The following is a 14,869-nucleotide window of genomic DNA, read 5'->3' as shown; positions in this document are numbered from 1 at the left end:
TACCTACACTTTGGCAATGAGGCAAGAAAAGGGGAACAAGGGGTAAGTGGTTGGAATTATTACTATATGACCGATTTCACAAATCAGCTGAAATGCGCAGTATTTATTAAGGTGACCCCCGCCAACATGTGCACACATATGGGAAGCAATCCTCTGGTGTAGGCCCCTTTTAGACAGAAATATGTATTAAAAGCATGTTCCTCATTGCTGAATTTCCCCCCAAGGACCCCAAATAAGAACACTAAAGCTGGAGGAGATTGGTAAAATGCCAGTGGTGTCATGGACTACTGCTTCAAAAAATCAAATGCTGGAAATCAGAACCAGCTCTAAAGATTCTCCTCAGCCCTCCAAGTCCAATTTGCCACTTTGAACAGATTTATTCCTCCTCCTTCTGGGAAAACCTTCGCCATCTCCCATCCATCCATCCATCCATCCATCCATCCAGCCAACCATCCATCGAGCAGCATCTGAACCTGTGCGCACCGGCATCACTGCTGGGCTGCCTACGAGCCAACATCAATAAAGCTGTCTGGTGACAGCATACGGGCCAGAACATCTGGAGATGAGCACGTACATGTTATGGAGCATGCAAATTGACCATTGTGCATACGTGTATCTGTGTGTATGCACATTTTGTGTGTGCAGTGCATCTGTACGTATGCACATATGGGAAAGCCTTCAACGTCTTTGTCTTTGTGCACAGTCAAGTGAATCGTGAGTTAGACATTTAAGCACTGGAGCATAAAAAGTGCAAATGTGCAATCTGTGCATGCTATTTGCACTGAAGACTTTTTGAAATGAAATAACTGAACTGAAAAACGGGGAACAAAGCAATTCTAGTGAACAAGACAAAAATTTATTATATTTTATTTTATTTTTTTTTTTATTTAACCTTTATTTAACCAGGCGAAAAATCATTAAGAACAGGTTCTTATTTACAAGGTGGCCTGTCACAAAATATTCCACCGTTATTGTTTCTATCCTAAACGGAGTGCCTGTTTGACAAAAAATTGGAGCATTAATGTTTTGTTTTTTTCAGTTCCTTTGCATTTGTTTTGCTTTTTTTCCACAGTTCAGGAATGGCCAATTACCTTTGAATAGATGTTTTTGTTGCAGCTGACTCCCTGTGTTGGCCTATTCTCACCAGGGAGGACGCAACACATGTTGCGGTCCATGCGATCAGCTCTAAATAACTGCTGAAGCCTGCTAGTCGTAGCCATCAGCACTGTTATAAAGACATGATCGTTTGCGGCTACCTACCTGCTCCTCTGCCAATTATGCTCACAGAAGCACACCCGCGCCAGAAGCCAACAGCACAGCTAGGGATTGCACACTTGAGCTCCAGGCTGAATTTGTAATTGTACTAGAGCCAGTATTCCTCAGTGCACGTGAACAGGTCAGAACTGGAACAGCACAGTTGCTGCTGGAAAGCAAATGTGAGTATTGAATGTTGAGTATGTTTTTCTGTTGATATTCTCATTGCATTTTTGAGTAGTACTAGTTTCCATCGTGCATGTTCCTCTTTTCATTCTCTCCAATACAACAACATACGTCTCTCTCTCTTTCTCCCTCTCTCTCCCCCCTCAGGACAGCGTTGACACCCGCCCAGGTCTTGGTCGGCCAATCAAATGTGACTACCGCCACCTTCCTCTCCCCTCATGTTAGGAGGTCACAGTTCAGAGCCCGCGGGAGGACATGTGAGGCTGGAGGCAGAATGGCTTAAAAGAGGAGGAAAATGGTCTAGAAATGGTGGGTCTCTTCCTGGGTCGAGGTGAAAACAGGAGAATAAAGAGAGGGGGGATGCTTAAATGCATGATACTGAGAGAGATTGGAGAATAATAGATGATAGAGTGAAGGGTGGAAAGTAAGTCTATTTCCTGTATGCGTATTTGTGCATGCATAGAGCAGCCTGTGCTATGTAGATCTAGTGATAAGGTGATGTATGATACCTGCGCATTGCAGGGTCACCCTCTCCAGCAGGGGTGACACTACTAATCCTCTGCTCGTTCATCAAAGGTGTCTGAGTGTGTCTGGGTTAGTGTGCGAGTGTGTGCGCATGCTTGTGGTTGCATTCTGGTGAAAGGAAGTGTAATTGCCACTTTGATTCTCTAAAGGCATAAAGCAATGCAGAGGAACGTCTCCTGGGACTATCTATTCTATGCAATTACACAGATAGAGTCAATAGACATAATAAGATTGCTAGAGGCTTTTTAAAGTGTGTGGTTTTAACACTGACACACAAACACAAACACATTAATTGAAGCATAGTGTTACAGTGAAATTTCCATTACAACACCTCTGTGTCCTGCTGTGTCTTCCGTCTTTCTTCTTGGACACTACTGATTTGATACCTCCCATCTTTCAATTGTCTTTCTCAGGAATCATTTTTTTAAAATGCCTGTGGACCAATGGCAGCCAATGAAGTGGAAAATCTGCACCCTGTGTTTCCATGACAACATCCAACATTAAGTGCATCACTGGTTTGCTTCTCCCGTTGCTCAATTGCGCTCTGATTGATCTCATCGTTCGGGCCTCTTCAAGGGGACAAGAGCACATTTGACATGCTTGACACAGCAGGGCGGGCTCGCATGTGCAGATGTGCACACACACGCACGCACGCGGAAGAAATGAACCACACTTGTATAGCAGGTATGATCAGAGATGGTGTATAGGCGACATGCAGAGCCAGATCTTCCGACATGGAAAGTGGAGATGTGTGGCAAAGAGGAAAACGCTTCAAACAGCAAAAGTGTGGGAGTATCGCTCTCTCTACAAGGCATCCCACTGATGTCATCTTACACAGTACAGCAACACTTCTCTTTGTCTGTATCTGGAGATACTGCAAATAGATATTATTTTCTGCAGTTAACTTTATTAAATCCAAATGATGATTTTCTATTCTATTATAGCAAGTGCCAAAATGAGCAATTGTGATAGAATATGCCCGTAATGGGACAACTGGATTGCAGTGGTTTTAATTTGAAATTAAATTGATCACAGTATTTTTGGCTACATTTGCATAACAAAAAATCTGTTGTTGTAAGGTCTCATACACAGACACAGCCTTGACAGTGCACTTATTAGGCTGGGATGACAGCTGGGAGATGGGGCTCTACATCCAATCAGTGTGTGTATCTGTGCCTCAGCGTGTGTGTTTGTTAGCATGAGCCCCATGTGGTTCCAGTCACTAGACACTACACCCCCGCCAGCCCCACCCCACCATCTCTGCTGCTTACTTTGGCCTTTAAATGCTGCCAGCCAACCTGCTGTGCACTGAATGCGTGTGTGTGTGTCTGTGTGTGCCTGTCTCCGTGTCTGAGTGGGTTGCCAAAGGCAGTCCCACCTTGTGCTGCAGATCCAAACCCCACCAGCCCTGCCTTTCTCTCCTAATTATTTTCATCCCAGCAGCGAGGCGGCCGGCTTCAGGGATGTAAGGTCTGGTCACTTCCCTTTTGGCTTCGCTTCGCCCTCTCCTCTGCGTCACCCTGACCTTAACCATCCTGACAGCCGTCTGCCCGCTAATGAACCAGGTGGATGGATGGATGGCAAAGGGAAAAGAACGAGGAGAAGGGTTGGGTTGGGGTGGGAGTTTGAATGTGAGTATGAGGGGGGGTAGTGGGTTTGGGGGGCATGTGGTACCCAAGGCTAGTAGGGATATTGTGGGCGGCAGAACGATGAGTCAAGCTGCTGTGAAGTTAGTTTTTGTGATGGTTCTCATATACAGACAGAAGGCAACAGAGCCAAATGTAGCAACACAGGGAGAGGGAGAGGGAAAATGTGAAAAGTCTGTGTGTGTGTGTGTGTGTGTGTGTGTGTGTGCGTGCGCGCGTGTGTGTGTGTGTGTGTGTGCGTGCGTGCATGCGTGCGTGTGTGTGTGTCATTTAAACCGGTCATTTCTTAATGTAATAAATATGTGCTTGTGGGTGAATGTGCATGTATGTCCAAACCCTTGGCCATTTCTGTAATGGCTCCATCTGTCATGGGCATCTGGACATAAACACACACACACACACACACACACTCTCTCTCTCTCTCTCTCTCTCTCTCTCTCTATCTCACACACACACACACACACACACACACACACTCACACACTTTTGTGCACAAAACATGACCTGAGGAAGAAAGAGCCTCGAGACAAGACAGTGATACTGTGCTGAAAGAGAACACGAGCCAGCAGATAAACGACGGGGGTGAGAGATGACGAGCGGAGGGGTCTCTCTGATTAGACTGATAGAGCATTGACAGGGTTAATCCCTTTATAACTACTCACTATTGATCCGGTAACACACTAGAGGAGTTGACTGGAGAGCCGGAGATACACACACTCAGACTAAATGATGAACGTACAAGACGTACCATACAACAGCAGCACACGTCCTCCAGAGGAAGATTTCTGTAAAGCTGGAGCTCCTTGTTCTACTGACCTATATGCATATATTAAGCCCAAGTAGGGATATCAACAGGGAACTTGGTTCATATATGCCTGTCTGGATCTGTCATTCCCCTCTCATCTTCACTAAAGAGACTTTATAATAATGAGAAATACACTCAAGTAAAGTTTTTGGAGAACAAATTGGCCACTTTCCCACAGGATTACTTAGTTTGCTGTTTTCTTCTGCATGCACTGTGTGTTTGTGTTGACCTGCTTTTCCGCTGTATGTAACTATACAAAGGCAACACAGTCAGACGCACAACTCACTGATGCTTGTTTCATTTCATTTTCCTGCTTCACTGCCCATTACTGTCATCCTACATAAAGAAACAGATAGGGAGAGTGATATAGAGTCCAGAGGGGGGCAGTGAGGCAGTAGAGATACAAGTACAACTCGTCTCAAGTCCACTAGATAACCTACACAGCCAGCTCAGCACAATTTTCCTATTTTAGTGAGCTGAGGATTAGGAATAGGCTTTTGCTCTTCCATGTCTCTTATCTTAGGTCGGAGTCACCTTTGGCGTAACCTCAAAAGTAGGACCTATATAGGAGTCATGCCATCTTAGAAAGGAAAGAAGCTGAAGAAGCTGTTTTCTTTTAACCTTTTTTTTTTATCTTATACTGAAATGGGTTTGGGTTTTTATGAGAAAGGGAAAAAAAATCACACCCATAAAAGCTATCAATGGGATGCTGCCAACACTTTTGTGTGGATAAACTTTGAGGTAATATCTCTACAGATGCTCTTTGGCTGTGAGTATACGCTGCTCTCCGCTGGAAAAATATAGCTTCAAATAGTTCTGCTTCCACTGCGAAAACACGAACATTTTGTCAGGGGTTTGTTTCCCTCTTTACATTACTCATCACTGATGCGGTTTGCAAGGGCACTGAAATACTGGATGAAAGAAAAAAAAATCACAAATCAAAAGTTGCTGTTCTCACTAAAGGATTCCTCCCTTTATCTCCAGGGGTGAGAAATAGCATATTAAGGCACGATTATACAGTGTAAACTTTGAAAGACTCCTGCGTTGGCTCATCATGCTGTGATTCATTCACATAAATCTACTGAAGTGACTTTGATGCCAAAAGTGACACACACACACACACACACACACACACACACACACACACACACACACACACAAATACACAGATCGACTGTGGGGCATGTGAAGCTCAATGTGGCTGATGAAGATAAATGCAAAAGTCATTTAGTCACTGAGAATGAGTCCCACGGCTCTTGGGCAAATCTGGCCAGGGTGGTAGACAGCAGAGATACAGCAGGCTCGATTCCACATCTTTGAAGCCAAGTCTATCTCCAAACAGCCCGCTAACACTCCTCTTTGGATTAGATCATGGGCTGATCTGCAAATACCAATTACAGCGCTCAAGCTATAACTGCCAAAGACACAGCGAGGGCCAGACAGACGGACAGATGGGCAGGTGGGCAGACAAACAGGACAGAGGAGCGAAATATACACTCTCTTGGCTTACAAGCAACAGAAAAAAGTGAGCGGCTCATACACAAGAGGGGGAAAGAAAAAAAAAGGAGGGTGGTGGTGGTGGGGTGCTACAGTGAAGAAGAGCAAATTGCAAAAATGAGGAAGGGGAGGTGGGCAGAGCGGTGTACTCATGTGTGACAGTGCCATCAGGTCATTCCAGTGGATTAACCCTTTCAACGCCCTCACAAGTAGAGGGCTGTGTGGGAGTCGCGATATAGTTTTGAGCTAATCTTTTGTCCAGGAATGTGATCAATCAGACTTTAAAAAATACAAGCTAATTTCCCCACGTGTAGCTGGTGGAGGAGGCGGTCAGGATGTATTTTTTGGTTGGTATAGATCTGTACCAGTGGCAATAAAAGAGGGAGGGGGAAGGGAGGGATATAGAAAAAGAGAGCAGGTAGCTAAATCATATCTGTCCTCATGAGGAGAAAGGCAAAGGGAAACGAGCACAGACAAAAAAAAATGGTGTGAGAATATTATTGGGTGAATTGGGTGAATCTAATTCTGGGCTGTACCACAGTAATCTCTGAAATAGTTGTAATCGTAAATATTGCAGAATTGCTCTCCTCTTCTCCCAAAAATGTAATCATACCTTTATAAATATTAATGACACCATTACAGCTTCCCTTACCCGGCCAACCCTCCCTCTTCTACATGATGCTTGCACACTAACTCTCACTCTCATAAATCTCATCATCTTAAATCTCAGACGGGAGGTGGACACCTCTCAGAGTCCATTACTGTCCCCACACAGTTGCACTGGATGTCACATGCAGTCACATGGATACAAGACACATTCACTGACACCATCAGCACACAAACACATAATTGTGCTCTTTTATTATCCTTCCTCTATGGTGCGGACATAAACGATCACTGTCAGACAGACGCTGACCGCTGTGGACTTTGAGACACAGATCTAAATCTCTCATCTTAGACAGACATGGGTATATAACAGTAGACTGTGTGTAACTATACAACAATACAGAATCGCCACTTTCAGACATTCATCCGATTCACTCTTTCCACCGCTCCTTCCCCTCACTATCCTAAATCAAATGCCCAGTGGTTTGTACTGAAGGGAGATAGGCACCACTGTGAAACACTGAGTCATTCTTTCAAAGCCGCCCCTCTGTGCAAACACACAAACACACACACACACACACACACACAAACACACACACTGCATGCAAACTGTAACTCCATTCCCGTTTTCTGCCCTGATTTCACATCTTTCTCTACTATCTCAGAATATCTCCCGTGTCTCCTGCTATCTATCCCCCAGCACTCTGCCCATCGCCCCTAGCAACGCCGGCGGCTCGGAAACTTCTCAGTTTGAGTACTAGTATATCACCGTGGCGACTGCGGCACAGACCGATTTGTTTCAGGCAGTTCGCCGGCTTGCAAGACCGCGGCTTATCTCCCCAATATGTTTGATTCCTGCGGAGAACACTGTAGTTAGGATGCTCTGCCATCCCCATGGTAACTAACTTACCCGCGTCCTCATCGGAGACAGCAGTCCCTCCATGGCCGATTCGGTTGGTTCCGGTGGGCTCGGGTCCCCTCAGCTGTGTCGGTGTATTATCCCAGTCCGCAAATAGATCCTGTTAGAAACGCTGTCTCATCCTCAGAGCCAACATCTCTACAACGCAGCTCTCTACCCACCCAGAGAGCCCGGCAAACTGACAGCACAGACACTCTCTCTCTCCCTCTCTCTCCCTCTCTCTTTCTTAGTGTGTGAGTGTGTGTATGTCCATGACACACACATCAGCACACATCAACACACACACACACGCACACACACAGTGGGAAGCAGGAGGAGTGCGGGCAGTGCCAAACTTCCACTGCCTCCCCTCCTTCCGCCGACCTGTCAGTTGGTGTGTGATCTTCCTCTACAAAACACTGTGGTTTTAATGTGCCGTGTCCAGGGAAGGTCTCTCTCCCTCTCTCTCTCCTTGCCTCCTCTCCTTTCTCTCCCTCCCTGCCTGTCCCCTTCTCTCTCCCTCTCTCTCACTGCCTCCAGCTACATTTGTTCCCTTCAATGTGGCAAATGATTGCAGGTCTCTCTTTTTTCTCTCTCTCTCTCTCTCTCTCTCTCTCTCAGTCTCCTGATAGTGCTCTCCCTCCTCTGCTCGCCCTCTCCTCTCTCTCTCTCCTCCACCTCTCTCTCCCTCCGTCCCCTCTCATCCTCTCAGCTTCCCATAATGCTTCTTTTTCAGTCCTCCTCCTCACTGTCAGTTCCCGGTTCCCGCCCAAGACCCTAGCTGGGGGGGGGGGGGTCAGGCAAAATGTACATTTATAGCTGGTGTGTGTGCGTGTGTGTGCGTGTGCATGTGTGTGTGAAAGAGACGGAGAAAGAAAGCAAAAGAAAGACATGGACAGAGAAGAGAGGGCACTCTCGGGGCCACTATTGTCCCTCCAGACAATAGTGGCTCTTAATCGCCTAGCAACCTGATCACCCTCTATTCTCTTAATAGACAAGGCATGAGTCACCCTCTCAAACACACAAATAGACAAAAACACACACTCACGCAAACCTTGTCCTCCTTGCCCACACTCATAGCACACTACACCATCAGCTGCTGGAAGTATTCAGGTCATGTGGTGTGTTTCATTACAATAAATGGTTGGTTACCGTGTTCGCAGGTGTCTGGTTTGTTCTGTGTAACGGCGCTGCCATTGGAAACCAATGTGGAGCTGAATGGTGATGCGTCACTGGATGCACGTCTTTGTGAACACGCGTTTGTGTTATTAGGCACTAATTTTCTTCCTTGTAAGTGGTTGAAAACTCAAGACAAATCATCACCTCTGCTCCGAGCTGCATCTTGCCGTTGTCATGGCAACAATGGGAGCACACAGAGAGAAGCGGCGAGACCATTAAAAAAAAAGATTGAAATAAATGAGTCAAAATTAGTGCTGGTGGTGCCTGTTGCCTTTCTCAGTCCGCGCTGTCAGATGTTAAGACGCTAGTGGTTCATGTCTTATGACTGTAACAAGCCTCACCTCACTGCCTGGACGGCATGACATCAAGTGAAGAGCGCGCTCTCCCTCTCCCTCTCCCTCTCTCTCTGTCTGTCTTCGTTTCTCTCTCTCAATTATTTTTAGCCTGGTTTCTCTGTATTGGCCCAGATAAGACAAAAAAAGCATTTCATTAACCAAATTAACCACCATGGACATTACAGATAAAGACCCCTCATTAGTTTTTATGCACAGTATAACATACCATGCCATGTGTTACGGGTCGAGGCCTGTAACACATGTTTATTATGCACCACTTCGCCTCAAATGTGAATACACAAATAATATAATCTACATATCATAACAATAAAGATCATTTGAAAAAAATCAAAACAAAAACAGAACAATTCCCATAATCATGTAAATTATAGTGGTTAATGCCCCACTGGTCATTGACCATCACTGTGTATTAAGGCCATAATAGTACAGTTACTTAGAATACATCAGTTGTGGCAAATCATGAGTTTCCTTTTTACATTAAAAACATTTATGGATCTGGTGTTTATTAAGCGTTAGAGTGCGTGTGTGTGTGTGTTAACATACATTGAATGGTCACAGCTGGTGGTTAGGCGCCCGCCAATTGATTTGTGCTGACAAGCTGAAAACGTATGGCGAGTGTTACTCCGTCACGTTACTATCGCACCGATGAAAAAGCAGATAGACTGGAACCTGCTGTCACATAACGGCATTGATCGCAGGCTGGCCTGGACGACACAGACATCTCAGCTCAACAACGTGTGGACCAGATCAATAACATCCAGCCCGCAGGTGGCGCGGCCAATGTGGCCTTACGTATGCGTGTTTGTGTTAACGATGGCGAAGGTAGTGTCCCGTTAAAGGTTTTAAACGCAAACACTGATACTGTATCAAACATTAAGACTTTGCATCTAAATCTTAATTATGTGCACGCAGGATTGCATGATGACAAACATGAATGTGTGCTGTAGACTGAAACACTGCTCAGGGGCCTAGAAGGTGAAACTTGATGCAATACTCATTATCTGAGAGCTAATTAAAATCTAATTAATGAACCCCCATGAACAGGGTTCATAGTCATGTATTTCATTTATAAAGCATATTTAAACAGGAGATTTCCCATAGGAGAACATTCAACGGTCCACTTCACATCAGACAATTTACCTCTTCACACAGAACAGCACCATCAGACCATATGATTATATCACAGCACACGCTCACACAAACCAAGGGCACATCACAGACACAGATGAATAAACACACACAGGCACAGACACACAATATATCAACCCCTAATTCTCTCACAACACACTTATTGACGACGTAAAAATTGGATAAGTGCCGCAGAGGTCTCTGCAGGGAGGCAGTGGGAAGAACTCAAATCTCATTATTCAGCTGACCTCTGACCTCAGAGCAGTGGTAGACCCAATGTAGTCTTTAAAATGTAAGCTTTACGAATAAACCTAGAGCACCTTTCACCTCTCTCATATCCCAGAATGTTCCAAATAATGCCTCATTTTATTTTTGGTATTTGGTTACTCTTTTCCTAATGCTGGCTGAATATATATTGCTACTTTAGCTTGGCCTACGCTGTGTTTATGGGAGGGATGATGTTTTTAGGCAGAACTGTATATTTGCCAGTGAAGACATTATTTCAGGGAGAAGCAAGGTTGAAAATGTGCTTTTTCTTCAGCAGGCTTGATGTGCATGTGTCTGGCAAGCCACAGTAACATACAGCCCCATATTTCACTATCGCGCATTACTGCTGACAGTGAATGTTAACCTGTCAGCGAATCACACACATGCACACGCACGCACACACACGCCTCGTCCCTGCCCCCAACCCTTCCCAGTCACTATTAAACCTGCACATAGCCATACATAAAGGAGAGAATGGGTGGGTAGGATAGCGGGGGTGATAACCATTACAATCACAGGACAATACTGCACAGCACAGTGCACAGCGCAATATACTGCACATTGCACTTCAACTCATCCCCTCCCCCTTTTGTCTCCCCTTCCCCCTTCTCCCATTCCCCTCACCTCCTCCTCACTCCGGTCCCTATCGCCCCAGCTGGACCCCAAAATGAATCCCTCGTGAGTTTTTACATCACACAGATGTTAACTGACACACGTTGGTCATAGAGTGTTTGATTTATCACTCTAACTCCTTGTGGTCTTTTAAAAAAAATAAATTTTGCATTATTCACTCTGCAACAGTCCTTTGTGGTCAGATGAGAATGTAACATGTTATTGTACAAACAGCGTTTGCACAGAGCAAATATAAGCGAGCGGCACCACGGACAAAATGTGAAAGCAGTGTGTAATTTTCTCTGGCTGTTTGTGTTTCTATTGAGAGCTGCAATTACACTGCAAAAAGCAGACGTCCAATGGGCTGAGGTAATTAGCCGCTGTTAGACAGACTGTTACTTCATGGGGAAAACAAAGGAATTAATTGCAATGATTATCAATTAAACCACATTACAGCAAAAAAAAGAAAAGGCGCTTAAAAGGTTTTATTCTTCCTTTTACAGCAGCTCCAAGTCCACGCTTCAACCTGATGTCTTTTCGTCTTTTAATCTGTTGTCCCATCTGCCATTATGGCTCGTCCAAATTCTCACTGTTTCCTTAGCCACACACCATTTTTTCCAGCCACTTTATAAAATTCACTTTTGATATTTAATAGTGGAAGTTAGTCTGGGGAATAAAACCCCCTCATGTGTGGTTTAAAACTAAATAGTATCAAAAGTTACTATCAAAGGTCCAGCAACCAGGTGATCAAATTGGACAAGAGCAGGCTGACAGCCCAGCGGGACAAAATAACAGGGAGAATAGACATGTGAAGAGATGAACCGACAGAAAAAGAGGGAAGTCATATTCATCGTTATTCACTGTGTGTGCCCAGGCGTCTGGCTGTGAACAGAGAGACCATAAGTCAGTGTGTGACCCTGTCACTGCATTACAGCTAAATCAATGCCACGAGAGAGGGAACTGCTGCTGACGCTCATACACCGGACTGGGACTTCTGCTCTACACAGACCAATAGCATCGACTCAGGAGGGAGCTGGAGATACAAGATGTGTGCCTGTTAACAATCCCTGTCGATACTGAGGGTGGTCCGATGGAAAAACACACAGACTGGAACCTGCTGTTGCAGGTTTTAAATGTTTGGGTGGAAATTTCAGTCGAGGGCGTCAATTGCTTCATTGTCTGAGATGGAAAAATAAGCCATCGGTTGGTTTTGTCCAACCAACTACATTAATATTGACTGAGCTATGCGGTATGAATCTGTGGGATTGAAGTAGTAAGCCAAGAAGAGTGTTAATTACTGTCCAAATCAATTAACCACATTATCATCATTAAATATTTAAAATCCTCATTCCTGGTGGAGACTTGAGGTAAGCTGCCGTACAGTAGATGGGTTAATCCAGGAATTACTCAAGCAGTAATAGAATATTATTTTAGGGTTCACTGTGTAGTGGAGACTGAGAGAGGTTTGTGTTTGTTCTAAGAGCTTTCAACAAGATTTTTTAGCGCAATTGGTTACTGCTGTTTGGTGTCGGACTCACAGCCAAGGGTGAGATTTACTATGATAAATTGTGAGTATGAAACTACTTTAGCGTGTTCCCTGAGCCAAGGGTCCCGGCCATGTTGGAAAGAGCCAGGCTGATTGTTGCCAGAGGGAATTTGTCTGACATCCAATCTAAAGTTCATTAAACAGCAATCCTGGGAAACATGCTGCACATGCACAATGATTCACACACACATAGAAACACACACACACACACACACACACACACACACACACACACACACAGAAAATGTCCTTCACCTACATGCACAGAGACATACATTTGCTATGTGTGGCTGCTTTCATTGGCCTGCAGTCCTTAAAGAGAGAGAGGAAAGCCCCTCTTCTCTCACACCTCACCACAGCTCAGAGGGAGGAACATCTTATCTCACTACTGCAGAGAGACAGAGAATTAGAGAGGGAGAAAGATGGATGGGAGAGGGTAATGTGAGCAGGGTTTTGTAGTGGAAGGACATGAGGGATAGAAAGAGAGAGAGAGTAAGATTGGGTAAGAGAGAACAGCAGCGATAGAAAGAGAGAGAGAATATTTAATCAACCTCATTTCCATAACTTTCTTAAACAACCTCTGTGGTATCATCGATCAGAAATGACCTGGTTCGACAAAAAAACAAAACGTATTTATCAGTAGTATTGATTATCTGGGCTCTAAAGTACTTCATCATTATTTAAATGCACATATGTGTGAGAAGGGAAATGTCTGAGGATTGGGTTTTATTTGTCGTGAGCTGTGGCATAAGCGTGCACAATGCTATGAAGTCACTCCAGAGTGGTCTCCTAGCAACTGTTGTCAGGGGCAACCAGCATTCTCTGCAGACAGCACAGCGAGCCTTGCACAGAGAGAGAGAGAGAGAGAGAGAGGCACACAGAGAGTGACAGCGTGGTTGACCGTGGCTAAATTACAGCTTTCTGCATCTAACATCACAACAATCTTTGCATCCCTAATCCAGATTCATCATCCACCATCATGTGTCACCTCTCATACAATGTAATGGTTCATGAGACGCCTAGTTTCTATTCCCAGAGCTCATGTTTCACATGTTTAGCATACTAATTCTGTTTCACTGGCCAAAACACCCACAGAAATCTGACCCATGTCTACATTTCTGACACATGCTGTATACTCACACACACATCCCCAGAGCATAGCCAGACGCTGGCTACTGCATGGAGGACAAATCACCCACCCACATTCACACACTGCCCTCTGCTGCTAATCCTTAAACAGAACATGCAGGCACAGTATTTCCTCTCAGCCTGACAAAATTTACAATTTATTACAAATGCGATATAGTGGATTAAAAAAAAATCAATATACATATTGTTTGCCAAAAGTTGTTTTTCTCATATTGAATAGGGTAGGACAGATAATAAAAACACAGTGTTCCCTCTTCTATGTCCATATTGATAAGATCTGGATTCCCATCACTTACTGGAATATTAATAGAGAATAACACATTTTTTATGTATCACACCCATTTCTCTTTGTTGTCTTTAATCTGATTGTAATTGAATTCTTGTCCATGAGTCCGTAGCACTAACATACATCCGTCCGCTAACAGGCCATGAAGAGACTAATAGGATTTGTTGGGGTGAAATTGCTCCCGTGTTTCAGGATGAGATTTTCCTACGATTGTCAACATCACTGGAAGCACAGCTGCTGTCATATAATTTATAATAATGCATGGCCAAAAAGTAGTGAAGCATTCAAATACCTGTGCTATCAATATCATATAAAAGGCATAATGTATATTATTTACATTATAGTAATGCGTTACAGTTATGGGTGTTAGTGTTGCCGTGGATTTGCCTGATTTTCTGTTGATCTGTTTGTCAGTCTCTCAGTTCACAGTTAGATTATTTAAATTTTATTTTCAATGCTACACTAAAATTGAAGAGCAGCAGGGGAAATGGTGGAAATAATAATAGTACAATGTGAGATCGAAACTTTATGTGTGTGCATAGATTGCACCATAGAGATTTATATAGATTTTTATATTTTTTTGTTAACAATTTTTTATTCATTTTTCATGTCAACATATAGCAAAAAATGAAAATCATTATAATAAAACACAAAATAAAATAATTATTATAGATTTGAATGCAAACAACTGCAAAACCTTGACTGAAATGTACATTTACTGTCTTTGGCAAAAACAAAGTAAAAAAAGTTACAACTCTGTAGGTAAGAATGACGGTAGAGTCACCTATCATGATACAAATGTTTTGAGGAGATGAAAACATACAGGAAATTAGGGATTTAAAGAACATGGACCATTATGAGTTTGTCTTTGTCTTTTTTTTTTAAACCTATACAATATCCCATAGGCAAAAAGGAGTTGTATCAACTGG

General features: G+C 43.9%; 1 protein-coding gene across 5 annotated transcripts in view; it reads right to left on the bottom strand.

Moving 5' to 3' along the window:
* The window catches only part of frmd4a (FERM domain containing 4A), a 101,660-nt gene that overhangs the window by 76,360 nt on the left and 10,431 nt on the right, over positions 1-14,869 (bottom strand). For 2 of the 5 annotated variants that reach the window (XM_085779421.1, XM_085779417.1), the window contains exon 1: positions 7,430-8,008. The exons of 2 other annotated variants lie outside the window; for them this stretch is intronic. In XM_085779421.1, the coding sequence (XP_085635547.1) occupies positions 7,430-7,462 (33 nt within the window). In that variant the 5' untranslated portion in view covers positions 7,463-8,008. Of the gene's footprint in view, positions 1-7,429; positions 8,009-14,869 lie in introns of those variants that run through there. One more of the 5 variants, XM_085779416.1, reaches the window with a different exon arrangement.

This window comes from Trachurus japonicus, chromosome 6 (assembly GCF_045865225.1).
Source record: "Trachurus japonicus isolate A0001 chromosome 6, Traja_1.0".
NCBI classification, from domain to species: domain Eukaryota; kingdom Metazoa; phylum Chordata; class Actinopteri; order Carangiformes; family Carangidae; genus Trachurus; species Trachurus japonicus.
The sequence above is the reverse complement of the archived record's forward strand: the minus strand, read 5'-3'. Positions and strand labels throughout refer to the sequence as shown.